Source organism: Protomyctophum bolini (genome assembly GCF_963924005.1).
Source record: "Protomyctophum bolini genome assembly, chromosome: 7".
Classification (NCBI taxonomy): domain Eukaryota; kingdom Metazoa; phylum Chordata; class Actinopteri; order Myctophiformes; family Myctophidae; genus Protomyctophum; species Protomyctophum bolini.
The window spans coordinates 22,187,344-22,213,786 of NC_137868.1; the positions used below are offsets into that span (position 1 = coordinate 22,187,344).

General features: G+C 42.8%; 1 protein-coding gene across 1 annotated transcript in view; it reads left to right on the forward strand.

The window, feature by feature from the left end:
- Positions 1 to 1,982: 1,982 nt before the first annotated feature.
- The window catches only part of sv2a (synaptic vesicle glycoprotein 2A), a gene marked incomplete at its 3' end in the record, with an annotated part of 38,421 nt that continues 13,960 nt past the window's right edge, over positions 1,983 to 26,443 (forward strand). Inside the window, exons 1-4 of the mRNA XM_080769079.1 lie at positions 1,983 to 2,108; positions 6,088 to 6,177; positions 16,819 to 17,593; positions 26,148 to 26,328. Of these exons, the coding sequence (XP_080625205.1) occupies positions 16,984 to 17,593; positions 26,148 to 26,328 (791 nt within the window). The 5' untranslated portion in view covers positions 1,983 to 2,108; positions 6,088 to 6,177; positions 16,819 to 16,983. The remainder of the gene's footprint in view (positions 2,109 to 6,087; positions 6,178 to 16,818; positions 17,594 to 26,147; positions 26,329 to 26,443) is intronic.

The window sequence follows — 26,443 nt, forward strand, 5'->3', positions numbered from 1 at the left end:
ATTTGTAACTACATCGCCCACTGGCCATTAAGGAAATTAATATCGAATTACTGATTAGTAGCCTACTCTCGTCTATTTTGACGTCTACGAGAGTTAGTCTAAAGTGTGGATTTCCTTGAGAGGGAGAACGTGGCACCAGCTTCCCCATTAGAGCCCCAAACATGTATATGCATAATATAAGGTTCTTACCCTTATGCCCCAAATGTTACAGAGGCCTACGGAGTGTCTGTGCAATATATCAGTCGGTAGTTTTCTATAAAGAAGTGTTTTAATTCCGTTTGTGGCCGATTCTGTCGGAAGTTCGTAATGGCCATAGATGGCGGTAGTGAGGGGGCGCATCCGGTGAAAATTACGCTCAACGTAAACAGGAAGTAAACGAGGAGGAAAAAAATGGCGTTTGGCCACAAACCGCAATAAAACACTTCTTTATTGAAAACTACGGACAATACATTGCACAAGCACCCCGTAGGCATCTCTAACATTTGGAGCATCAGGGTAAGCTGTCAAGCACCGTATATTATGCATTTGTACACGGTCGGAGTTCTAATGGGGCAGCTTGTGGACTCTCGTAGATTAAAATGTCAAAATCAATAAAATACATATAGGCCTATACGAGAGTCAAAATTTTACTAATCTTAGGCTATAAATTATATAGGTGACAATAGGTCACTGTGAGGGCAAGCTTAGCTGGGGCTATATAACCCATCGCTGGAAAAAAAGGGTTTTTCTTTTTACTCAAGTCGTTTGAATTTGCTGGCTGCCACCATGTGGCGACATATACCTGTATCAAAAGCAGCAAGTGAGAATTCTGTCGAGTACCTTAAAATCTTACTTACTTACATTTTTATTTTGTCTAATCTGCATGATAGAGTATGTTAACACAATAACGTAATCTGGTAAAGTATGTTTTTAACACAATAGGCTTTATAACTTTTGTCCCTGCTCTTCTATTGAGACATTTGTAAAATGTAATGTCACAGTCTCACCTATAGACAGGATCTAATACGATTATTTTTTAACTGGTGGAGGTCAAGATTCAATTTATCCCCTGAGCAAGCAGGTCGGCTCTACCAATGGTAAATATTTCAGCAGGGTAGAAGAGGAAATGTATAGTGCTGCTTGAAAGACAACCATAATGTAAAAAATGCTTTGACATAGCTGGCTACAAGCAAGCAAGCGAGCCCATTCGTCAACTGCATTTGTTTTGTTTTAAGGATGTATAATTGGCAACTCACTCCTTTCTTTGAGTAGTTTTGGGCAAGATATCAGCATAGTTAGAATGTTAGCTGTGGCAGCTACCACAACACAACTTGTCATGATTTTTGTTGAGCAGCAAAAAAAAAGAAAAGGTTTGCCTCTTTATCTTTGTGTGGTATAACAACTTATTAGCATTACAGATAAAGAGGGCAGATGATTTGACCACCCTAACAACCTTATTGTGCCCAGGAAATTGGATCCCTTTGCAAATTAAATTATGTGTCACTGCTGCTAGTGAATTAAGCACTGTCTCGCCAAGTTACATTTGTTACAAAGGTGGAGAGGACACAGGACATCATTTCCTCCCATTAAAATCGAATTAGACCCAAATAGCTGCTTATCACAATGCGTTTGCACTCATATCCATTCTAGTCAGAGCAACTCATCTCTAAGACACATTTTAGTGCACTATCGTCCACTGTCAGATGTGGGTGTCAAACAGCAGCCCATCTGCCTGCTGGTTTAGAGGCAATCTGTGCAGCTGTGTAGGAGTGTTGATCTGCTCTGCCAGTTTTACAACAGGTTCCCCTTGAGGGCTATGCATAATATGTGTTGCTCCTCCTTCTCTGCCTCCTGTTTGCCTTCTCTGCTCTGCTGCCTTGTTATCTCTTTACTTGAGACATCTTCAGATGTCTTTTCTAATATGGCAATTGGCATGTTTCAGGATGACTCTCCTCAAGACACTATATGATTAGTTGATAATGCAGTGTCCATTTATTTGCTGTTGAGGGACTGTGAAGAGACCGTGGAACACGCAGACGAGCTGAACCAGTTTTTCTAAAGATTCGACCACCACCACTCAACCCCCTTGAGCCTTGGTCAGCAGACTCCAGCAGTGCCCCCATTCATAGGTAGGTAACCTCTCCAGCCCCATAAACAACTTGGAAGCAGCAGCTTAACCCCTCCACCCAGAACACATACCACCACCATCCAGCCACATAGATGCAGATAGATCGCAGTCTAGTAGCCCTCAGTCACGTGTGCTGGTGACCAGCACTCCCCATTGTCCCCAAGGAAGTTGAAGGAACCATGTAAACCAGGAGTGCCCACACTTTCAAAATGACCAGCTCAACAATATCTACCCATCGAAAACATTATAATACCATCGCTGAAAATGGCTTTGGAATTAGGCACTGTCATTACATTTAAGACAAAAAATAGAGGGGGAGAAATGGAATAGGTAGAGTTTTTTGTATTTAATTTGTAATTCTACGTGGGCAGCAACACTCTTGAAAACAAAATATTGCATTATGGGTTTGAGCTGACAGGCCCATTTTTATGTCAATCAATCAAGTCAATTCAAGTGGCAGATGCCAAAAATACCTGTAGTTTTTTTAATATATTAAAATTAAATATTCTTAGTTTAGACCCTCCTGTTAATCCTCAGTTTATACCTCCAATGACTGTTTAAACTCCAGTATGTAACAGAAGTCCTGAAATTATCAATGTAAATTGCATCACGGATGACAATGAGAACAACTTTATTTATGAGTATAGGTATTGGGTTAACACTCCGTCCCATCCCCTCTCTATGAGGACCTTGCAAAAATGAGCCGCACTGTTCATCCAGGATACAGTATGGATGTAATCTAGATAGGTCCAGAACAGATCCATTCCCCATTCCGATGTAGGACAGTGATATATTATTAATCCAAAAGACGAATTTTCCCTCACCAATCAATAAAGCTCTAGTTCATCGGATAGCAGCGTTCCAGTATGCCCTGGATTCCAGCATAATCTTTTTACCTTAGTAAAGGTGAGCAATGTTCAGTAGAAAAGGCATATTATTTGGTGGTGTGGTTGAACTTTGTAAACTTCTTATTCTCATTACACGTGAGAGCATTACATTCAGCTTCAACATTCATCATAACATGCACATGTGATCCGCACATTTTATGGATTTACACGAATACAAGAACGCCCACCCCAAAACATGCTCGCCCCAGGTCAAATCTGGCGATCTCGGAACGGTCACCACCAGGTATTCCTAAATGTAACCTCAGTAAACTATTCCTATGCCTAACCTTATTCCTAAACCTAACCTAGAAATTCTGCCAAAACTTTGCCGTATTCCTAAACTTAACCTCAGTAAAACTATGCCTGACCCTAATAACCTTATTGCTAACCTTATCCTCTGTAAAAAAGCATACAAGAACCGCTGGGGGCGAGTGGTCCGCGGAAATAATGGGGGGGAATTCCTGTGTGGCCTGTTATAGGCCCACGTGAAGCTAGTTTGAAACATTTGCAAAGTTATTTTACTAATACGATATAGGATATAGTATATCCTATTATAAATGCACCACGTCTCTGTGTGTATGTACGTACGTGTGTACGTATGTCTGTAATCCACATAACTGGAGAACCGTTTGCCCCACTGACTTCCAGAACCACAAAAGCCTCTGCCTGCGCTCCGGACAGGGCCCAAATCCAGGGTTTGATGAGGTCAGTGTCGTGATCTTCATATTTGAAGATCCTAAATGAGGTCAGATCTTCATACATGGAGATGGCAGTGGACCTCACCTGTAGATTCAATGACGACACATTGAGATTAGGCAACACACTTCATATTTGGGCATGCCTGACACAGAACTTCATAGGAATAAAGGGACACAGAGAGACATATACAGAAATGAAAAGTACACAGTACACACTCTTTACATGACGCTGTATGTCGCAGGGACTTACCCCAATCCAGCTCTTGATGCTGAGTGACAAGCAGGGGGGCACTGGGTCCTTTGGTATGGCCCGGCCGGGGATCCAACCCTGACCTCCCAGTCCCAGGGCGGACACTTTAACCACAAGGCCACTGAGCTGAACTGTAGCCTAAATTAATTTAACAAACTGGTGGTCTGTGACATCTTCATCACTGAAAACTGGACTCAACTATAGTTCAACTACAGTACTATAACTACAACTAGTACTATAACTAATCAACTATAGTTCACTCTCTGTCTGTCTGTCTGTCTGTCTGTCTGTCTGTCTGTCTGTCTGTCTGTCTGTCTGTCTGTCTGTCTGTCTGTCTGTCTGTCTGTCTGTCTGTCTGTCTGTCTGTCTCTCTCATTACATGTACCGTATTTATCTTATCTTATTGCTTTCAAAGTTGAAAAGAGGGACCATATCTGTTGTTAAGTGTACCAGGCTGAGTGGAGAAGATATGTCACCGTGTCCAGTAGATACAAGACAATAGGGCCAGTTTGTCAATAGATCTTTCAGTCAGACAATGGCAGCTAAAAGGCCTCAAGCTAGATTAGAATGTCATCTGCTCCTGGTAGATCAATGATGGTGAGATGGCAGCTGGTGTGGTGAGAGACATCTGACTCAAAGCCAGGTGGTTTGCTTATTATGCATAGAGTCAAGAAAACAGTCAAATGCAATGACACCAAGATATATTAAAATAATAAACACTATACAGATAAGGAAGAGAGAAACACACATCAGAGAGAGATGTTCAGGGACAAATAAGACCAAAAAAAAGTTATTTGATACATAGACTTAATAATGTCAAACACGACAGTGAATTTAAGACTGATTGATCGATTGACATTTTTATTTCACAGAAGGTATGTTAATACAAAAACTGCTATACTTTGAGGACGAAACCATGAAAAGCATACTTGTTTACGGTAGGGTCCTCCATTTTCAATTAATCAGAATAATAGGCCTACCGGTATACAACATTTAGTTTGGGGAAATCAAGAAGTTTTTCTTTGTTCTCACGGCAACATGCATAACCCATCAGATGATCAGATAACTCCAAAGAAAATTAAACAATTAGAATGGATAATATTTTTAGTCGCCCTATAGTGCACATAAGATTCATGAGCCTAATTATAAAACACAAGAATACATGAAGTGAACATAGTAGCCTATAACATACATAACATTGTATTATGGTGCTATTTCAGCCTAGGCTTATTTCATTTGAATGATCAAATTAGATTTATTAATTTGATCATTCAAATGAAATAAGCCTGCAATTAATAGGCAACGTTAGCTTCATATTATGTGTGTTTCTTTAATTTAGCCTGCATCAATCTAATATAATATTGCAAGCCTTGTCTTATTTTTAATTGAGCACAACGCTGGACGCGTGCGCATAATTATATTAAAGGCTATACTATAGGCCTACATGGTCATCATACCAAAGGCGTTTATGTACATGGCCAATTATAGGCACGAGCCCAGGCACGTGTGGTGCGTGGCACGTCGTGCACACTTGATTGCACCAGCCATTTGGTGCATATGGCGAATATGACAGTCGAATCCAGTTGACGGAGAGAGAGAGAGAGAGAGACCTGGCTCATTTGAATGAGAATTAAGTTCTGTCGACAGAACTGCGTATTGTCCACCGCGCAGTGCCGGGTATAACAATTAAACCCCCCTTCGGAACAAATCCCCCACCTAGTTGACCACCCACATCTGGAGAAAATTAACACACTTATTGTTTGTAATGTGAGGGAAAACGAGCAACCCCCTTCTCCTGAAAGGAGTGGTGTCTGCTGGAAGAGGAACGGGCGGTGAAAGTAGGAGGGGAGATGGAGATGCCTGCTTTTTCATATATACTTCGTCGTACCACCGGTGTCGCGCGGCCAAAATCGCCGATCTACAAACGAACAGCACGTTGCGTTCGTTGCGCGTTGTGAGCTTTTAGGTTGACCATTGTCGGCGCGCGACACCGCCGTGCGACGGAGTATAAATGGGGATGCTCCAAGGAGGATGCTGTGTGTAGTAAAGGGGAGTCAGTGCACTGCACAGTGCTGTGTTCTCATCATCATCCACGGACCAGTTTTGCACTAAAACCGGATTTTATTTTTATTTTTCTTGTGCCAGGTTGACTGACACCATCCCGATCCCGCACATTCGGAAGAGCTCGGGGTTTCGGTCACTTGAAAACACGACCTACGCTTTATAGACCCAAAGGTAAGCAATTTGCGAGACAGACTTGCTGGGATTAGATTAAAATTTAAAAGCATTATTTCCCTGCTGCATAGGCTGTGTCATTTATACCAGCTGTACCATTTTGTAATGTGTCCTAATAGTCTAAAATTAGCTTCTTAGGCTTAATATGTTAGCCTATGCATGCGCTGCGCAACGCAACGACCCCTAACCTCGACCCAAACCGATTTTTGGATAAATCAAACAATGAATTTAAAATTAAAGCTGAAATATGATCACATAATAATAATTATTAAGATGAATTAGCGTTCTACTTTGCTACTGGCCCCGCGGGGTCTCGTGCGTAAGAGTGATTTCTCCATCATCATCATCACCACCACTACCATCATCATCATCATCATCATCTAGAAAGAGGTTTCTCTCGGATGTGACAATATCGTCTGGAATGACTAAATTACACGAACAAACATGGACTATAGCCTACTTATCGCCTAATTTCCATCGATCTCAATTGGTCTTAATTGGTGCTTGATCGGCTATGCGTGCCGAATCCGATGCCCTTCGTAGCCTCACCTTTTCGATTTACTTGACCGTTTGAAATGTGCAGCTCACCTTGAACAGCACTGTTTACATGCACATAAAGTTATTTAGCCGATGTGCTGCTGCGTTTCGTTCCTTTAATTTAAATATAGGCTACTGGGCCCAGCCTACATTGGGAAGCTACACACATCGCCAAAATGACCTTGTATAGTCTACGGTCTACCTATAGCGAGGAGGATGTGTTGACCGACTAGGGGCTGCAGGAGGTTGAGATGTTGAGTGACTTATGCATTATTATTATTATTATTATTATTATTTTCTGTGGCTTTATGGCACAGACAGTCAATGGTGGGTTTCCACCTTTGAGGATGTTTGGAAAATAAAGTGTCCTGAATGAATTTACATGTGACTGCAGTGCAACCTATCAAATAGTGTCCCTTATCCTCTGCATGAGCTATAAGCTAAGCTTTTTTCTCCCCTAGATTTAGACTATTATTTGACACTGTCAGACTATGTATAGTATAGGGCCTATACTATACATAGTCTGACAGTGTCAAATAATAGTCTAAATACAAAATACACTATCTCAAATGTATAGCCTATACTATAGGCTATACATTTGAGATAGTGTATTTTGTATTTACTTTATTCCTATAGCTCTGGTCCATAGCTCTAATGCCTTACTTTATTCCTAGATGACTTGAGCTCTGACTGAGGCCTGTCATCAGAGTTTTCTTTATATATTTTAATAATTATTTTAAATTACTGATGGTTTCATTGTGCAGGGACAAACAATTCATTTGGCATTAGTTCAGGCTGGAAATCTTAATTTCTAAAGAAATGTTTTTTCCCCTGCTAAATCATTTCAGGCTGGGGGCTTCAAAATCTGTTTGACATACTTGATAACTTAACGGTATATTCAGTGATTTCATTTAATTCAAATATCACTTATTTTATTTTTTTTGTTTTGATAATCCTATAGAGTGTGCTGACCATATAAATAAGGAGTTCCTCCCTGTCCCCAGTTAACCCCTGGGGTCAAAAAGGTTTTGTTTTTGGCTAGGTGGCCCAGCCTTCATCCAATCAGGATAGAGAGGGGCCTTCCACCAATCATGATCGAGCGGGGGTGGGCCTTGGTGTGTGTGCTGTTGGCCTGTCGCGTGTCCCCCCACTTTAGTGCGTGCATGGGCACATCTTGTTACCGGGGCAGACCGGTAACACGATGTGCACATGTAGCGTGTGTGTGTGTGTGTTTTCTGGACTTCCGGCAACACAAAATGAATAACGGATGGATGGATAAGATGAATCACACCGACAACTGAGAACATGATATATTGTTCGGTCAAACCCCACAACTAACCCATTAGAGTCGTTTTGTCTAAAAGAAAAACATGAATCACTACTAACAAAGTATACAAAAGAAATGAGAGAGCCAAATCCCCTTTCAACAGTGTCGATCTACTGCATCTTAGGGCCTATTCATACTCCTATTTTACCGCTGTAGTGCCGAAATGATTTCGGCTAGTCATACATTTTCAGTAGCACCGAAGAGTCGACTTTAGGACGGTACCCGCCCCCCCGAACCTCAAATGACGTCACATTGTAGGCTCTACAGAGCCGAACCGACTTTAATTCTCTCTAAAATAGGAGTAGGCTATGAATCGCGCCTTAGAACAGTAGCTCTCAACATTTTCTGGACCAGGGCAGGGCTGCCTTGAAAATCTTGAAATCATTCACGACCCAGTGGGCCTTTTTAATCATCAATCAATCGATTGTGTTCCCACTTGAATCAATGAAACTTTAACACACAGTATATTTTAACCACCACAGCATCCATAGCTGGGGGGAAGCCTGTACAGAAAATAGCAGATCTACAAGCTCTCAATGCATCACAACATGACACGTTGAGAGCTTGTAGATATTTAATGTAAAGTAAGAACAGAAAATACAATATAGTATAGAGCTCTGAGGGATTCCAGTCAGCCATATGTGGTTTACGTGTTTACGTTCTTTATGGTTGGTATCCCTTTTTAATATCAATGTTGTTATCATTAAAATCTCTGATTTGCCAATAATTTGGGGGCCCACTTGCAATACCCTCACAGCCCACCAGTGGGTCCCGGCCCACAGGTTGAGAATGTGGCAGTGTCTTAGAACACTGTCTAGAACGCATGATCAGATATAAGCATTTGTTGGGAAATTGATTCGAAATTCAGAGAAAATGTATCGCCAGTAAACTGCTTCAAAAGGATTTAGTCTCAATCGCTCACACTAGGTAGTCTACTCTAAACAACTTATCCACTTGAATTAATCTAATGAAATTGGTTAAGCAGTCTCTTGAGATCAATGTATATAGGCTCTGGGTATCCCTCTGGCTCTATTTTCTCATTTTACAATAAATGGCGAGTTAGTTGCACATCAGTAGCAGTTGCTGCTTGATTAAAGGAAGTGAAGGCCACCCTGATGAAAATTGACCTGGTAAATGCTCCCATTTGAAGTTGAACACAGGCCATTATATTACAGCTTGAGGCAGGTACAGAAGTTACTGTTGAAGACAGGACAAAGGCAAGGAGCATGTTTCTTTGGTGTTCTCATTTCCTGCCTGCTCATCGCTGCCCGCAGAGATTAGCCCGTCACAAGTTACAACTTGCCTTTGCAGAATAACGGCACTTGCTGTATTAGCATAAAACATAATTCATATCAACAACATCAACTGTTGTTGTTTTTGTTGTTGTTGCTGCGTCTGTTGGTGTTGTGAAGACTGTGCCTTCACTTCCTATCTGCCCAAAGAGATATCTAACTTTAAAATCACATTGAACTGATGCAGTTATGAGTCAAGAGCTGAATGGCAAAAAACACAATAAAATACAGGGAAACACAACTAGCCTTAATGCATAGAGAGCCAACACGTGCATACCTAGCTTATAACAGTAACCATGCTAGACTAGGCTGGCCCAGCCTGTGTGGTTTCTTGTCTAGAGGGGCAGCGGGTGCCAGCGAGTACAAGGCGGGATCCTATTGGTGCCGGCGAGTACAAGGCGGGATCCTATTGGTTTTGCATGTATAGGTTGCTGCCTTCAGGAACGAGATATGGTGTTCCAGCATACAATAAGGTCAGACTGAAGATGTCTTTTGTCCATCAGTCGACTCTGAGGCTTAATCAGGATCTTGGCCAGGACTAGACTGAGCTGTGGACATTGCTCTCTGCCCTTATGTTTCTATGTATGTACTGTAACTGTATTTTCTTTTTAGTCCTGTGTTATGTCAAATGTGTGTACCGGTATATGTGTTGCATACAAGGCCGCTGGGTTGCAAAACGAATTTCAGTGCAGACTGACAATAAAGTACTATATCATATCATATCATATCAATCCCTGCAGCATATTCTTGTATTAGAAATGGGCCTTCTTATTATTTATCAACTGTCTGTACATAGCCCATTGTTGTGAAATGTCAACTCTCTCTCTGAGCACGGAATTAAGATCCTTAACACACAACACCTTCTATTGGAGGAACAGAAGACAAAGTAGAGTGGAGTTGAGCAGATTACAATTAAGATGACATTTGAAATATAGATAGCAATGGTTCCTGCTGGCTGGTGATGAACTGCATTGTGTTCAATTGTCTGTAACTCTGAGAGTGTCCTATACAAATGCAGCCAAATGGGTCTATTTGGTTACAATAGCACACTGTCAAAGTTAGCACTGAGCATTTTACCATGTAGCTTTTCGTACAGATTTCTCCTCAGTCCATTTTTAGCCTATGAATAAAAACTAAAATGGATGCAGAGAGCTGATGTCACTCTGCTTGACATGGTGTTGCTAGCCGCCTAAAGTGCCACCAGGGTGACCCCCGCACCGCACAGGGGAATAGTCATGTGACTCATGATGGGCTGCAACTCCAAGGAGAACTCCCCTATGCACAGAAGCACACTGTACTGTCTGGATGGGAGGAGTTAAGAACTAATACATCTGACAACCAATCACTGTACCCTTTTCACAATCTGGACAGCTGTTAAGACCTTTCTGGAGGCAACCTGTGCTGTGTTGAACCTGGTGGGAACACAATGCAGCCACGTTAAGACTCAGTTCCCCCGCGACCCTATGTTACGCTGTATTGACACTGCAGACCAGGCTAAATATATTGGACCAAGGCTGTATAGAGACGAATAATTTATAGATGATGAAATGTGCCAAGAGGACATTTGTGTGTGTGTGTGTGTGTGTGTGTGTGTGTGTGTGTGTTACATTTCAAGGGAGGTCTCTATCTTGAGTATCTTCCTAGTTATTATGAAGGACTAGTTGTATTTTATATTCCAACTAGTCAACATGTTCATCAATCTATCTGCATATTGCATCATATACATTTGAGACAGGCGACGAGTTCTGTCACCAGGTCGCCTGTAGACGACCCCCTCCACATAGCATCGCGCTTGCTGCTGATTCTGAAAGCCGCCATTAGTCACTCCCTCAGTCTAAAAAGTCAAGCATTCATTTGTAACCTCGACACAGCATGACATCGGAAATGATTCCAGAAGGTCTGTGTTCTGTTCAATAACCATGGATGCAAACTACATTTCGAGAAAACAGCCTTTGAAAACAGCCCAGAAACAGAAACTGTGTTTCCTTCTTCAGATTGGCTACGGCCGATCACGTGACACGTGCGTCGACACACTGCAAGGCATGTTGGGTTACAGGTGCATGATTAAAAAAAACTGAACTGCACTTTTAAAATGAATTCCTGGGTTTGCCTTCCCAATTCAAAGTTTCCAAGTCCAACATTGCAACCCACATCATCCTCAATACACAGCAGCCTTTCTTACAGCTCATCTGGGAACACCAACAGAGTTCCTGGTGATGTGATATGAATATGAATACACTCCCTAATCGAATCCGTCGCTCTTAGCTCTCTTTCTGCCTGAATTTATTATTATAGCAGCATGTTGGTGTTTGTTTACTGACTGAGTCTTGTTGGTACAGTCTGTGTGTGCCATCAGTTGGGTGGGCTGCGCTGACATGACCCAGCATGCAATGATTCTGCCACAAACATGACACCAAGGCAAGGGCAGAACAGACATTATATTCTGAAACTGTAATATGCAAAATGCAGCATAAAGCCCAAGACACCGTCTGCGAACGCCGCGCGTCAAAACAGCCGCCTCCGTTATTTTCAATGAACCTATCCCACACCGGCGGCGTCCGACGCGCACGTTCACGCCTCGCCTGACGCTCCGATACGCCACTGTTCTATTTTCCGGGCGTTGCCGCGTCGCTGCGCACCCGCTTCACAGACGGTGTGTGTTGGGCTTCAAACTATCACATTTAGGGTTTAATCACATATTAATGCTTTTTGTACAATGGATGTTATGCACATGTGGCTCAAAATTGGCTAATAGGAAATTAGGAATTCAGTGAAATGGGCAATTTAGCCAAGCAAGATGATGCTATTATTTAGATGCAAATAGCAAACAAATTGATGACCAAATTCTGTTAGCCTTGAATTGGCCAGGGAAGGAAATGCATGCCCCATCCGGTTATGTAATACCTGTTGTACCTGTTGTCTGGTACTCGTGTACCAGTCTGACATACAGTGTATACTCTTATCAATGTCAGAGAAATACATTCAACACTACATGCAACTCTCAGCTACTGTATCTGTAGTGCTGTGATTTCTCCATGCGACCTAATAATACTTCCTCGCACATAGGCAGGAGCACACATGATTGAGTCTTTACACAAACAGCGCATGCACACACCTCTCTCGCTCTCTCTTTCACACACAGATTAACACGCATGCATGCACGGCGCACACGCACACACACACACACACACACACACACACACACACACACACACACACACACACACACACACACACACACACACACGCTGCACATAGAGTTGTAATACAATCTCTGGGAATGAAACCTTTAATGTACAGATGGTCAATATGTGTGGGTGGGAACTGTAGCCTCTGTGTTGTCAAGTGACCAACAATACTACAATACAAATGTGTGTATTTTCTGTGCTGCATGTGTGCAATGTGCATGTCTAAGATATCATTTGACAGGGTTTGAGCATCATAAGCTGTGTGTTTGTAGTGTGTGTGTGTGTGTGTGTGTGTGTGTGTGTGCGTCAGGGTACGTGCGTGTACTTACGTGCGTGTGATGAATGCAGGGGTTATATTTGGAGCCAGCAGTGAGTCATCCTGGCTGACTGTTAATAAGATGCAGCGTTTAAATGAATGTGTTTAGCTTACTTTGATCTTTGTTTCTTTCTCACAGACTGTTTGGACTACATCACATCTTTCTCAACTATATTCACACCTTGCATATGATTAATAGTCATGCAATCTTTCTGTGAGAATTTCAAATGGGAGATTCATTAATTAGGGATAAGGGGTAAGGCACTGGCAAAAATATGGCCTGTAGTCTTTGATAAAAAAATGGACACAACATGCCTGATAATCAATTCAGTATCCTGATTTGTTGCAGTTTATTTTCTTTCACCACTAAACAGCATGTGGTCTCAACAGGGATTTTGTCAAAGCTGGTTTCTCCAGTGGATAAGTTCTCTGCAGTCAATGCTGGTATGGTATTGGTATTGGTATTATGTGAGGGCTAAGGAATCAGTGATGTCTTCGTGTTGAATGATCTCACCACATTACGTTTTACCCCTGTGGCTATGATATCTTTAGTGAAAAACACTTTTAAGACATTAGATAGATCATCTGTGATTCTGTGTATTAGCCACATATTGGATACAGTAGATCAGAATCAACATGCCAATGGACATTTTCATCTTCATCTACATGCTGAGTTGCTGACATGAGACAGGGTGATCAGAAGCACCAGGTTGTTGTTTTGTAATTGCATCTATAGGCTATGACAAGGCTTGCTTGATTCAACTGAAGCATACTTGTCTACGCTCAGTAGAGCTGAGAGTTCAAATCTCATTGTACATTGAGAATATTATGACATATTATGCAATCTTCCATACAGAGTTGCAGATTTGTCTGTTGTCATAGAGCCACTGGCCCAGTGATATTTCTGGTAACGTGTCATTGTTCCGACCGCTCATTCCGACCCATTACTAACGCTATCCCAAACCCTAAGCATAACCATAACCGCACGCGGAAGCCACGGGGGGTGAGTCTTAACTGGAACGAACAGCTACGAACAGCTACATTTTAAACAAGACAAAGGATTTTGAATTTTGAATAAAATCCACTTCTTGTTCAACGGGGTCAATTTTCTCAAAGAAACCATTGATAGCAATGAGTCTTTCTTGACAATTAACACCGTCGTAAATGTCTTGGATGAAAACAAACTAAATATTGTGCTTCATCCTGAATAGTGTTTATTCTTTATTCCTCAAAGAGTGATTTTACTCTCAAATGATTTTGTGATGGCATTAATCTCAACATGTGGACATCTCAATCATTAGTTTATCTGTCTCTTGCTGTTTTTAGCCAGAGCACAAGTAGGTTTAACAAGAACAAAGGCAAGGCTACATTAGTGCAATGCTAGAGTCATGTTTTCCTAGCTTCAGGGCAGGTCATTTGTCATTTTAAGTTTTCCCTGATCTCTTTTGTTAGCATGACTCTGCTAGCCCACACACAGAGAGAGAGAGAGTGAGAGAGAGAGAGAGAGTGAGAGAGAGAGAGTGAGAGAGAGAGAGAGAGAGAGAGAGAGAGAGAGAGAGAGAGTGTGTGTGTAAATGGGATTACATAATTAAGTCTTTAAGGCAGGGGGTTTGCTCTGCAACCCCCTCACTGCCCTGGCAATTCATTTATTAGCAATTTGCACTTCATTTGAGATGCCATGCCAGATTGGTTAGAAGACCAACTTCATTTAAGAAAAACATTGGCATTGTTAAATTATCAGTTATTTTGTGATATATTGTGTCTTTAGGTTTAGATTTCAGGTTAGCTGCATCCAGAAGCATACATTATTTTGTTCTTTTGTGTTCTTTTGGAGAAACTGATCAGGACACTGAAAATGCAACCTCACTGCTGCTCAAATAGTAATCCAACATATTCATACAAGAAACGTGTTTGTTATTCAGAGTCAGCCTATACCCACAGCCTCTCATCTCAGTATCTCAGGCTGTTGAAAGGGTAATCGGATGGTGATGGCTGCCTCATTGCATTTAAATGGAGCTCAGGGTGAAACTGAAGGGTGGGCGTTGCCTGGCACTGAGGTCGTGACCATGGTAACAAAGGATGACCAACCAATCAGCTGACTATTCTGAGAGGTGTAGAAAATTGATTGAGTCTACTGTGTGCAAAGCCGAAGAGAGAACTAGAGAGCATGAGCGTGAGGGCTGCCGTGAATATCTGCACCCCCCATTTCTGCATGAGTTATGATCATTAAAACAAAGTCTCTCTCCCCTAAAACAGAAGGAGACACCAGAATTATATCTTTATTGTTACGATGTCTTGCATAAATGTCAGCTAGAGGCAAACATAAGAATGCTATATTTTTATTGGTTCAAATGCTGTACAAAACCAGTATTGTGACCTTTTCTAGCTTTAATCCCTTAAGAAACAATGGCCATTCCCCCAATTTCATCTGCCATACTTGAGTTGATCTCACTCCCCGGTTACTTCAATTGAAATGTCTCACAAAACAGGATGACTCCCAACAGACTGGATGCTTATAAACTCTGGACCATTAACCACTAACGATATAGAGCCAGGAGACCTTACAGGGAAATGTACTCTTAACAGCTTAATGTTCAGAAGAATCTGTTGTATGGTGTCACTTTCCGAAAATAGTCGATCCAATGCGTGGCATCAGGCTTGTGTATGCCTGTATCTTCTGTATCCTATCACGTTATACTCTAAATGTCTAGGAATTATTGATTTGTTGCTAACTCTTCAGATGCTTGAAGTAAAACCCCAGAATGTACAGTATGTGCAGTCCACAGCCACATGTCTGTTAGGATGTGTGCGTGTGTGTGTGTGTGTGTGTGTGTGTGTGTGTGTGTGTGTGTGTGCGCGTGCGTGCGTGGGTGTTTGTGTGTGGGTGTTTGTGTGTGGGTGGGTGTGGGGGTGTGGGTGTGCTTGTGTGCGTGCAACCGTGCGTGCGTTTGTGAGTAGCTCATATAAATACAAAGTATGTGCCTTTCCCTTGTTGGTATTAATTATATGGCGTATTTGCGTATTTTACTCTGGCAGTCTGACAGAGGGGTTTCTGTGAAACACGCACATGGCTAAGATATCTCTCCTCTCTTGTTTCTCTGCCTCTACATTCCTCTCTTCCTCTTTCAACTGACATTGGACAGCAGGGTTAAGTACCACCTCACCACCACAGGGGCTATAAAGACTATACTGTAGGAAACATTCACCATGAGGATAAACTGCAGGGAAGAGGGGGAAGAGACATAAAAGGAATGAAAATATATGAGAAACAAAGTCCCATACGTAATGAAATGATACAATGGTTAAAGCTTTTCTCTCTTCTCTGCGTCAGTGCAGCAACATTGATTGAGTCACAACTTATTTCTCTACCTCATACTATTAATGCACATATCCTTCAAACAGAGTCCTTTCCTGTGCAGCTAATAATATTCCAGCAGCCAGATAAAATGGGAAATAACAATTCTTTATGAACAGATATATTCATTAGTTTGTCATATCATTTGATGCACACTTTTATCTATGCACCTTAAATTACAGTATTATGGGTCCATACTCCATACATCCATACCATGACGCAGTTTAAGTTCTTAATGGGGGATGTTGGATGACAGTGTCTCATTGGTTTGATTCATGTGGTACTACTGTAAATGTCACGCTGTGCGACGGAGAGAGCTATTCCATACACTATAAGTGCTGCACAATCGATGACGCCCACTGACCTCAAACAAGTTGCTGTGGCTGTACGAACCCTTAAAAATGTCATGTTCATTCCTCTGAGCTCATTGCATATAGAACAGATGTTTGGTCACGTGACCGTGCTGGCATATGGATGTGATATTTACTGGTGTGGCGTATCTGCCAGTGTCCCATTGTCTTGGTATATTAATTGACATTGGTATTGAAAAAATAAGTGCCTTGCAGCCTGTGTTTTTGCCTGAAATACACTGAATCATGCTGACACAATCTTTTTGTCATCTATAGGTTTCTGCACCGAAGCGCACTGGCCAAAATAGCATTGGAACAAGGGAGCTGTCCCTGGTGCTGAATTCCACAGTCAGCCGAAATCCCCATTGCACATCCATGTGCCTGGGCCACTCCTGATATCCCCAATTCAAGTAGCAACTAACCACCAATCCCTCATCCAACATGGAGGACGATGGACGCTACCGAGACAACCGCACAGACTTCATCCGCGGTGCCAAGGACATTGCCAAGGTGGCCAAGAAGCAGGTTGGCAAGAAAGTAGGCCGCACCGCGGACAAAATTGGAGATGAGTACACCAAGCGCTCCTACAAGCGCTTTGAGGAGGAAGATGATGATGATGATTATGCTGGAGCGCCCGGTAACGATGGTGGTTACCACCGCAATGACAGCCGGGCAAATGACGATGAGGGCGGCCACAGTGACTCAACTGAGGGGCACGATGAGGATGATGAGATCTATGAGGGCGAGTACCAGGGCATCCCAAGGGCTGATTCGGGCAAAGCTGGTGGTTTGGAGGGAGTCACTGCTACCGAGGCACAGTTCAGGGACCTGTCGGCTTATGAAGGCGAGAGGCGGAAGGACCAGGAAGAGCTGGCACAGCAGTATGAGACCATCCTGCAGGAGTGTGGCCACGGGAAATTTCAGTGGACATTATATTTCGTATTAGGGCTGGCGCTGATGGCGGATGGTGTGGAGATATTCGTTGTGGGTTTTGTCTTGCCCAGTGCAGAGAAGGACATGTGTTTGTCTGAACCCAACAAAGGCATGCTGGGTAAGTGGATTTCCTATTTTGTATATACTAATTTGTATGTCTTTCAACATACCATAAAGGCCCAATCTGTGACGTAAATGTAAACAAACGGGCCCCACCACCCAAAATAAGAAATAACAATAGAGACATAATTTTATCCTCTAGGTAACCTAAGTCTTTTTCCATCTACAATGACAGCGCTTCTTTAAAAAAAAGACAACTCCACTGGATCCACAATCTGTGTGCCACAGAGAGCTGCTGCTCGGAGTCGGAGCAGAAGATAACCACTTAGCAAGGCAGGGTTTCACCCGTAGTCTGTTAACTATGCAGTATACCTTAAACTTAGCAACGCCAATGTTATGAAAACAATTACATCTATTTCAAAAATCCTGTTTTCTGAGAGGAATGTGACAAAAATTAGTTCAGCCCTATTCCAGTGTGGCGTCTGTGCTTTCATTCCCACTAACAACAATGTATTCATGTCAGACATCCATGGCATTGAATAGAAATCAGTATTGTCTACCATTTTGCTATGGTAAACATGGTGTCTTTATGTGACACCATTATATTATTGTTATATCTAATCTATGTTATATCAATGTCTACCTCAGTGTGTTCCGTTTATCCACATCTATGCATCCACATGGGATTTGTGTGTACATCTGCTTGCGTATGCTAGTGCCTGGCTCAATGTTCATAGGTTACACACTGACATTCATACACAGTTTTTTTTTGTATGTATCCCTCTGCGCTCACTGGGTCTATGCCATGTTGTAGGAAGCCAGTGGGGAGACATGCGCCCCAGTCTTAGCTCTCTCCTGTTACACAACATGCCTGACTCATGCTGGAGTGCGTCTCGCACTCATCCTGCTCCATCACCCATGGGTCCTATAGTGTACACATTCTCTCTCTCCTCTTCCTCCACCTCCTCCTGATATTGGAACAGCAGTCCAAATACTGAACACCCTCTGCTGTCACATTGTCAGAGCATCTCTTTATATTGGCTCCATGGAACCAGCAAGTGTGTATTTGATAGTGTATTAAGTAATCTGTTTGTATGTGAGTGCATATGTGTATAGGCAGCTAAGATTACTGGAGACAGGCATCTGCAAGCATCTAAATTGAATCAGAAAGAGAAACGTGTCAGTGATGAAAATGTGTACAATCGAAAAGGTCAGCACTCGTGTGGTTAAGATTCTGTAATGAATCGTATAGCGTACACTCACACATAACAGAGATAAAGCAACATTGTGCATGGTGCAGTCCTTTCGTATAGGAGAATTGCTAAGACAAGACATGTGCAAGCAATACAGCAGCACTGTGTCATTGATTTGCCCTCCGGAGGTAACGGCTGCAGTGTGGTTGGTTTTTTGGAGGGACGGTGGTTGCATTAACTGCCACTCTGGAATGAGATGTCAGGAAAAGTGCTAGATGAGCACAAGTACGTTTTTCTAACTGTCAAATAGATTTCACATTGTCAAGATGGTAGCCTTCAATATGCACCACTCTGCACGTTTACATGCAGGACAGCTTCATCCATTGTGGATGAGGAATAATAAGTGGAGGATTTTGTTGTCAAAATGAGACCACCGCAATTTGGGGAGGGGGGGGGGGGGGGTGGGTGGGTGGGTGGGTGGAGTGGATACAATAGTTATTGAATAAAAGGCTTCATTTATAGTCACCTCACATGACATCTCCACGCTACACTACTCTAGAGATTTAGGAAAAGACAGGAAGAGCCTGAGGGCTTTTATCTATAGTCATACCATTTGCTACTCTGTTTTAAATCTTTGAAGATAGGTTTGCACAATCTTTTATTTTTCAATTGTTAACACAGTTAACTTAGCGTTGGTGTCGGTGAGTGTTCAAGTTGATAAGATATTTGCCTTTTTTGTTAGCGTAAGTTTGTTTAGCTTAAATACCCCATATACAGTAGGCCACAGTCACTGCATATAGCCATTTAAAATGCAATCCATTATTTCCGCCTAACAAAATGTTCTCCAATTTAGCATTTTCTTCAAAACAACGTTTTGCTAGTACTCCAGAATTTGTCAAAAATTCCCTCAAATCAGCACACAATGTCAATTAGATGTTTCAAATTTCATTTCAAAATGTGTGAAGGGCCCATTTAGCAAAACATGATACAAGTCCAATGTTGGCCTACTCCAAATTTGAATTAAACATCGAGGGACCTCTAAACAGTGTAGAGAAAAAATCTATTTCACTTACACCCATAGCTGTAGGGGGTGCAAACAAAGAATGTAACTTGCCTAAACGTTCTTCCACCAAATTAGGCACAAATGGTCTGTGGATGTGATAATGACCATCAAACAGAATATTGATACTCCCTACTGTTTTCCTGTAATTTACTTCACACATTTGTGGAGGGTGCCTATTTCTTACAAAAAATAAATATAAACATATTGAACCTAACATTCTCCATAGAGCATACCTTATTTAAAGACGATACTGTTAAGATTGCATTGCACTATCCTGATCTCTAAACTACCTCCACCTGGCCAACCGGGTGCCTGATGAAGGGGAAAGGAACTGGTTGGAATAACGTGTTCCTTCCACAAGCTACGTCCGGCCAAGGAAACTCTCCCCTGTCAGGTGAAAAGAAGCAGCTTGGACGCCTCATGCACAGAAGGGGACATGAGGCCAGTCCTCTGCCCCCACAGGTTGGCAGAGGAAGTGTAGCGCCCATGATTACATTAGATAATTGACACTGGGTGAAAAAATGGGTTGCAAAATCGTGGGATAAAAGACAAAAAAAAGAATCGTACACAGTAGCATTTACATAATTTGTCATTGCACCTTTTGGTGGAAGGTGGTTGGGACTCTTGATGGCTGACCAGCTAAATCAGTTCCATTGAATGTGCATCTGCCGTTGGCTCTTTCAAAAAGCCTTGCACACTCTCACAGAAAGTGGAGAACCGGCTATTTATAGCGGCCCCGTAGTTCTCCCCTCCCACATGCGAATAGACGACTACGCACGCACACACACGCACGCACGCACGCACGCACACACACACACACACACACACACACACACACACACACACACACACACACACACACACACACACACACACACACACACACACACACAGAAATGCATGCATGCATGCATACAGCATTACATGCAAAACCCGTTCTGTCTCTTATCTCTCTCTCTCACACACACACATGCGCGCACGCACACACATATACAGTATGTACAGATATGCAAAACCCCAATGCACGTTCTGTCTATCTCTCTCTCTCACACACACACACACACACACACACACACACACACACACACACACACACACACACACACAAATATACATGCATATATGCAGACAAATTCACATAGACACACACACACTCATAGTCCTTCTCTAGAGCCTGAAGCCGTAGAGCTGTCACAGCACTGCCTCTCTCTAGACTACAGTGGCCACCCACTCCTCCCTCCACCTCTCTCTGCCTCTCTCTCTTCACGCTTCCTCCCCTCCCCCATTTCCTCTCCAGAGTACTGTGCAGCTCTGTGTTGTCTGAAGGCTCCTCCTTCGTATCTTTACCAACCTCTTTCTGATTCTCTCCCTCGCACCCTTTCATTCCTAATTTCCTACAGTACATGTCTAAATGTCTGCTACGTTCTCCATCTCTGTCTCTCTGTGTGTGTGTGTGTGTCTCTCTCTGTGTCTCTCTCTCTCTGTGTGTCTGTCTCTCTCTGTCTGTCTGTCTCTCTCTCTCTGTGTGTCTGTCTCTCTCTGTCTGTCTCTCTCTCTCTCTCTCTCTCTCTCTCTCTCTCTCTTACTCTCACTCTCCTATAGTCTGTCCTCTCCCTACCTCTCTAGCCCCTTCGTAGACATCCAACCCTTTGCCCTGGGCGTCTTGGATATGGCACAGGGTTTGTATAGAGTCCAACTGCAGCTAACAACAGAAGGCACTGTTTGACTGCACAAATAGCAGACATGCAAGGTTCAGCACACAGACACCTTCTAAGCATGCAATTTGTGACATAATACCACCATCAATTGAAAACAAAACGGCACCAGTATTCGTGTGATATTGTGGCTCCCTTATGCCTTGTGGGTTCAGTAATTATCCACCTTCTAAATGGTCATAGATCTCCACCTATTGATACAATAGGTGGAAATCGAAATTCCGTGTATGGGCTAGAACAGCGGAGAAAGTCAGCGCTAACAACAAACCTTTGCCTACTGCTTTGGAAACCATTCCTGATAAGTTCCAGCATCAATATTCTGGGGAGTTGTGATGCATTGTGAGCTTGTATATTCGCTATTTTTGACGAAGAGATTTGGTGTAGCTGGAAAAAAGCATGTGCTGTGTTAAGAGGGGCACAGTGTGTAGATCCCTACTGATGCCACACATTAGAATGAAATCCTTCTCCAAATGATTGAGTTATATCCTCTTAAATCTTATATCTTAGGCAATCACTATGCACAGACCATTTGCTATAGGCAACTTTACCAGCCAGCAAGAATTAGTGCGGAATGGGAAATCAATAGTCAGCACCATGGACAGTTCCCTCAGCTTGTAGGCAGGAGGAAAAGGTAACTAGCTAGTAGCCAGACTATTCCACAAACTCCAAATGAATGCTGTAATTATGAATGCTGTATAGACATAATGGGGCATATTTTCCACATCTTAAGAACCAGGTGTTATGACTTAAATTAAGACATGTAGGCGTGACTGATGCGATTTGGCCACTCAAAATAGCCAAACAGCATTGGCCACGCCTCCCGGTCTTAAGTTAAGTCATAAGACCTGGTACTTAAGACACTCAAAATAGGGCCCAAAGTCTGGACCTACACCTCCCGAAAGCCAAGAAAGGAAGCTGTCAGTTAAAATATCTTAAGCAGCAAGGTATAGGTTTTAATTATTTTGATTTCAGTCAGATAACTCACGAATAGATTCAACCAATATTTATTATAGAATCAGAAGTGTGCATATAATATATTATCTTGGTGTTCGGCTCTGCTGCAATTTTCTCCCTGCTCGGCACAATTAAACACCATCATTAAACATTAAGAGCATGGAGATAGATAACAATAACAACCCCCCATGGGGAACAGAAATAACAGAGCCCACCGGTGGTGCTGGGATGGCAGTGGGAGCAAACAGTGCATAACAGCCAGGGACCATATACAGGAGGAAGGCAGAAAGAATGCATGCAGTCTAAGTGAGCTTAAATACCTCGCCCAATTGGTCAGCTATCTGCCACATCAGCGTATGACGTGTGGGTCTTGCAAACACTGTATACACCCACATAGTAATGCAGCATATTAAACCCTTGAGTACATCAATGTCCCTTGAGCATAGCATGAAGCGCTGGAGTATCTGACTGAACTAACTGCGCAAGCTACATATCATTTATATCCGGACCGATTTGCACGACTGTAAAGACGAAACGGAAGCAAGGAGTAGGCGTCACATCCGCTTCATCCAAGGATCATTTTCATCACGTCCGTGCTCCAAACTGTATGAACGGAAGCAACAGTCTGGCTTGCGAGACTACTCAGAAAGAGACAGGCATGGCTACTGTGGCTATATTCTGCTACTGCTGCATTGCGGCGATGGCTGCTGAGCTCTGTCATTATTATTACAAGGTCCATGCTGCTCCTCACGACTTCATGTCTAGTAGCACGAGCTGACAGCTGTCTGTCCTTTCTGCCATGGTGGAGATACACATGGATACTGTAGGCACGCACGCACTGTTACTGTTATGGCTTATGGGCATACACACAGAGAGAGTGGGATTGGGAGAGAGATAGAGAGCGAAAAAATCTCCTGGACTCAGCAAGGGGTACAAAGTCACCTTCATGTCTAAACACAAAGCCGCAGTGTGTTAAGAGCCTAATTTATATTTCAGCATACAATAGTGTCGCACTGAGAAGTTTGTCTTCACTTACAAATATGTTTCCAATGAGCACACACAGTTAGACAATGAAGTATTAATTAGGCTTTAGAGTTACACAGGGAATAATCAGTAAACACATACACATGTACACATGCACACCCAGTCCCACACACCCACACAGAGTTCTATTGTGCACAGTGTACCACCACTTCTATTCTTTCAATGGCACAAACGTGACCCAAAGCTCGACCAATCTGTGAAGGCGCTGGGTTGGATTGACCCAATAAGGGGTACACCCCACAACAGACCCGGAGATTCAGTGTGTCCTCCACAGACCCCAGGACAGACAGATATTCAGATTTTTCGGTTCTCGGAAACCCTTGGTCTGACCCACTCGGCACTGTACAGTACGCCCCTGGTTCATTTAATGGGACGCACGCCATATTTGAGGTGAATCAGTGCGGGCCTGGGGTTACCAGATAGACAGACAGACAGACAGACAGACAGACAACAGAGATTTTGTGACTTTATAGGCTGTATAGGCTACTCCCAGCTGTGTTTTAAATCACACTAACGCTCGATCCAATTCAGTCATCCAGCCAGTGAGCTTGTTAGAGTGCATGATAGATTGGCTTTGTTGATCCAACAGATCTCTTTAAAGCCATTGTGGGAACTAAGCCTTGCTGTTCATTTTACGCTGTGACTGAGTCCCCATGGCCTTTTCTGGCTAGACCAATATTGCACCATTTCACAATATTTAGTTATAGTCAAGGATTATGTTTTGTCATCTTCTGTATTCACAGCTCAGCTGTTCTGCTGTTGTTGTTTTAACACTACTGGTGAGTGTTGTGGCACAAAATGGCTGCTCTTCAGCTCCTTGACGTTCAGTTTGGAGAAAGATGTCCCCACACTGCAGTGAAAATAAATACTGAATACTGTATAATAATAGTATACTTGTATATCTTAACATGTAACATTCTGTGCAAACTATCACACTATGGGCTGTATTTTGCGTGTCTTAAGTACCAGGTCTTATTCCCTAACTTGAGTAAACTAAAGACCTGGAGGCGTGATCAATGCCATTTGGCTATTCTGAGTGGCCAAAGAGCATTGATCACACCTCCAGGTCTTTACTTTACTCAAGTTAGGGGATAAGACCTGGTACTTAAGACACGCAAAATACAGCCCTATGTATCTATAACAAGTCCATATTCAATCTTTCCCAAAAGGGTGCAATGGTGTTCAAACAGATGTCATGATCAAGCAGTGAGCGCTCGCCCTTTCCCCTCTATATTTATTATTCACAGTGATCTTGCACCCATAAGCTGTGTCATTACAGGAGGCTCAGTGAGAGTGAATGCTGCTGACAGAAAGTCTGTGGGATGCTGATTGGAAGAGAGCAACCTGCTGGGGGACATCCGTGTTGAGAGAGAGAGAGATAGAGAGAGGAAAAAATAGAGAGAGAGGCAGAAATAGAGGTTGGCGAGGTTCAGTGTGTTGTTGTGAGTGAGTCATATTGGCGCCTCACATCATGAGCCAGGGTTGACAGAGGTGCTGTTTGTGTCGGTTCTCTGACAATCTGTCTTTAGTGGCAATGATTTATCGATAGGAGAAGACATCGTCTGGCCATGACATCCTGTCTAGTGTGATTTCAGATGCTAACAACACATAGCAGTGAAGTTTCCGTCGCCTGGTGGTCAAATCTGGGATTGCAAGTCATTTAAAATGCTACTGCACGTGTGTCTACGGTTTGAAACCCTACTGTGCATGCTTCTATCGCCTGCTCTAAATCCAGAAAGTAGAGGTACTTCCGGGTGTTTCATGTGCTGGTGAGCTACTTTCATCCATCCGCCCTCTAGATATATTATAACTCTATGGTTACAAGGACATAAAATGATGATGTCTCTGTGATGGATGAAAATAATCAAGTCATTATATAAGGTTTGATCCAGGGGGGCAGTCAGACAGATATTTTGTGAAGCCACTAAGGAAATCGGGATTTCCTGAAAGTTCATATAATGGGCTGTTGTGGCGCTGTCATTGGGCCCAAAAAATCACATATCCCCATAGAGGTCCATGTATTTGGGCCCAACTTCACCTAGACTGTATTACCTTAATAAACATGGTCTTGAATACTTTCTGCTTCCAGTCACTAGTTTAAAATCTAATTTCTAATAATATTCTTTTTGGAAAATTATGGTCCCATTTATTTAAAAAATGACCATAAAGTTGCGTATGTTCTGAGGGGCGTGGCTACCGTTACAGTCTATGATCGGGATTCCCCACCCACTCGAGTCAAAATAAAAACCAACTAAGAAGAAGGGGGGAAGTCCCGCCTCGTTGTCTGGGCCAGCCAATGGGCCAGCTGGGCCCAAACGGATCTAGAAAGATGGCGATTTACAATTCAAGGACTGACAGGCTTCATTTTACGTTCATGTTAGACCCGGGGAGCGCTTTGTCCATATTTTTTACAGTCTATGGTTTGATCACACCACCCCATTGTTGAAATTATGAGAAACTTGATTTCTCACTCGCTCTCAATGCCTTCCTCCCTCTCTCCAGGTCCAAGGTGAAATACCTATCAATGAATTTACTGATGCTGCATAATAACCCATCATTGTTATTGTTTGGTTCTTCCTCACAATTTCCTACTATATTTCCATGCAAGAGTTACATCCTTATATTCATTTCTGCTTCCCCCAGGGCTGATTGTCTACCTTGGAATGATGGTCGGAGCCTTCGTGTGGGGCGGCCTGGCTGACCGAATTGGCCGGCGCCAGACTCTCCTCATCTCGCTCTCCATCAACGCTGTCGCTGCCTTTTTCTCCTCCTTTGTCCAGGGCTACAGTTCCTTCCTGTTCTGTCGTCTGCTCTCCGGTGTCGGGTAAGGGAAACCACACACATTGGTACATTGGAGTTTGACTTGATTGAGGGGCACGGTGGCACAGTCGCCTCACAGCTAGAAGATCCTGGGTTTGATTCCTGCTGTAGGCGCTGGG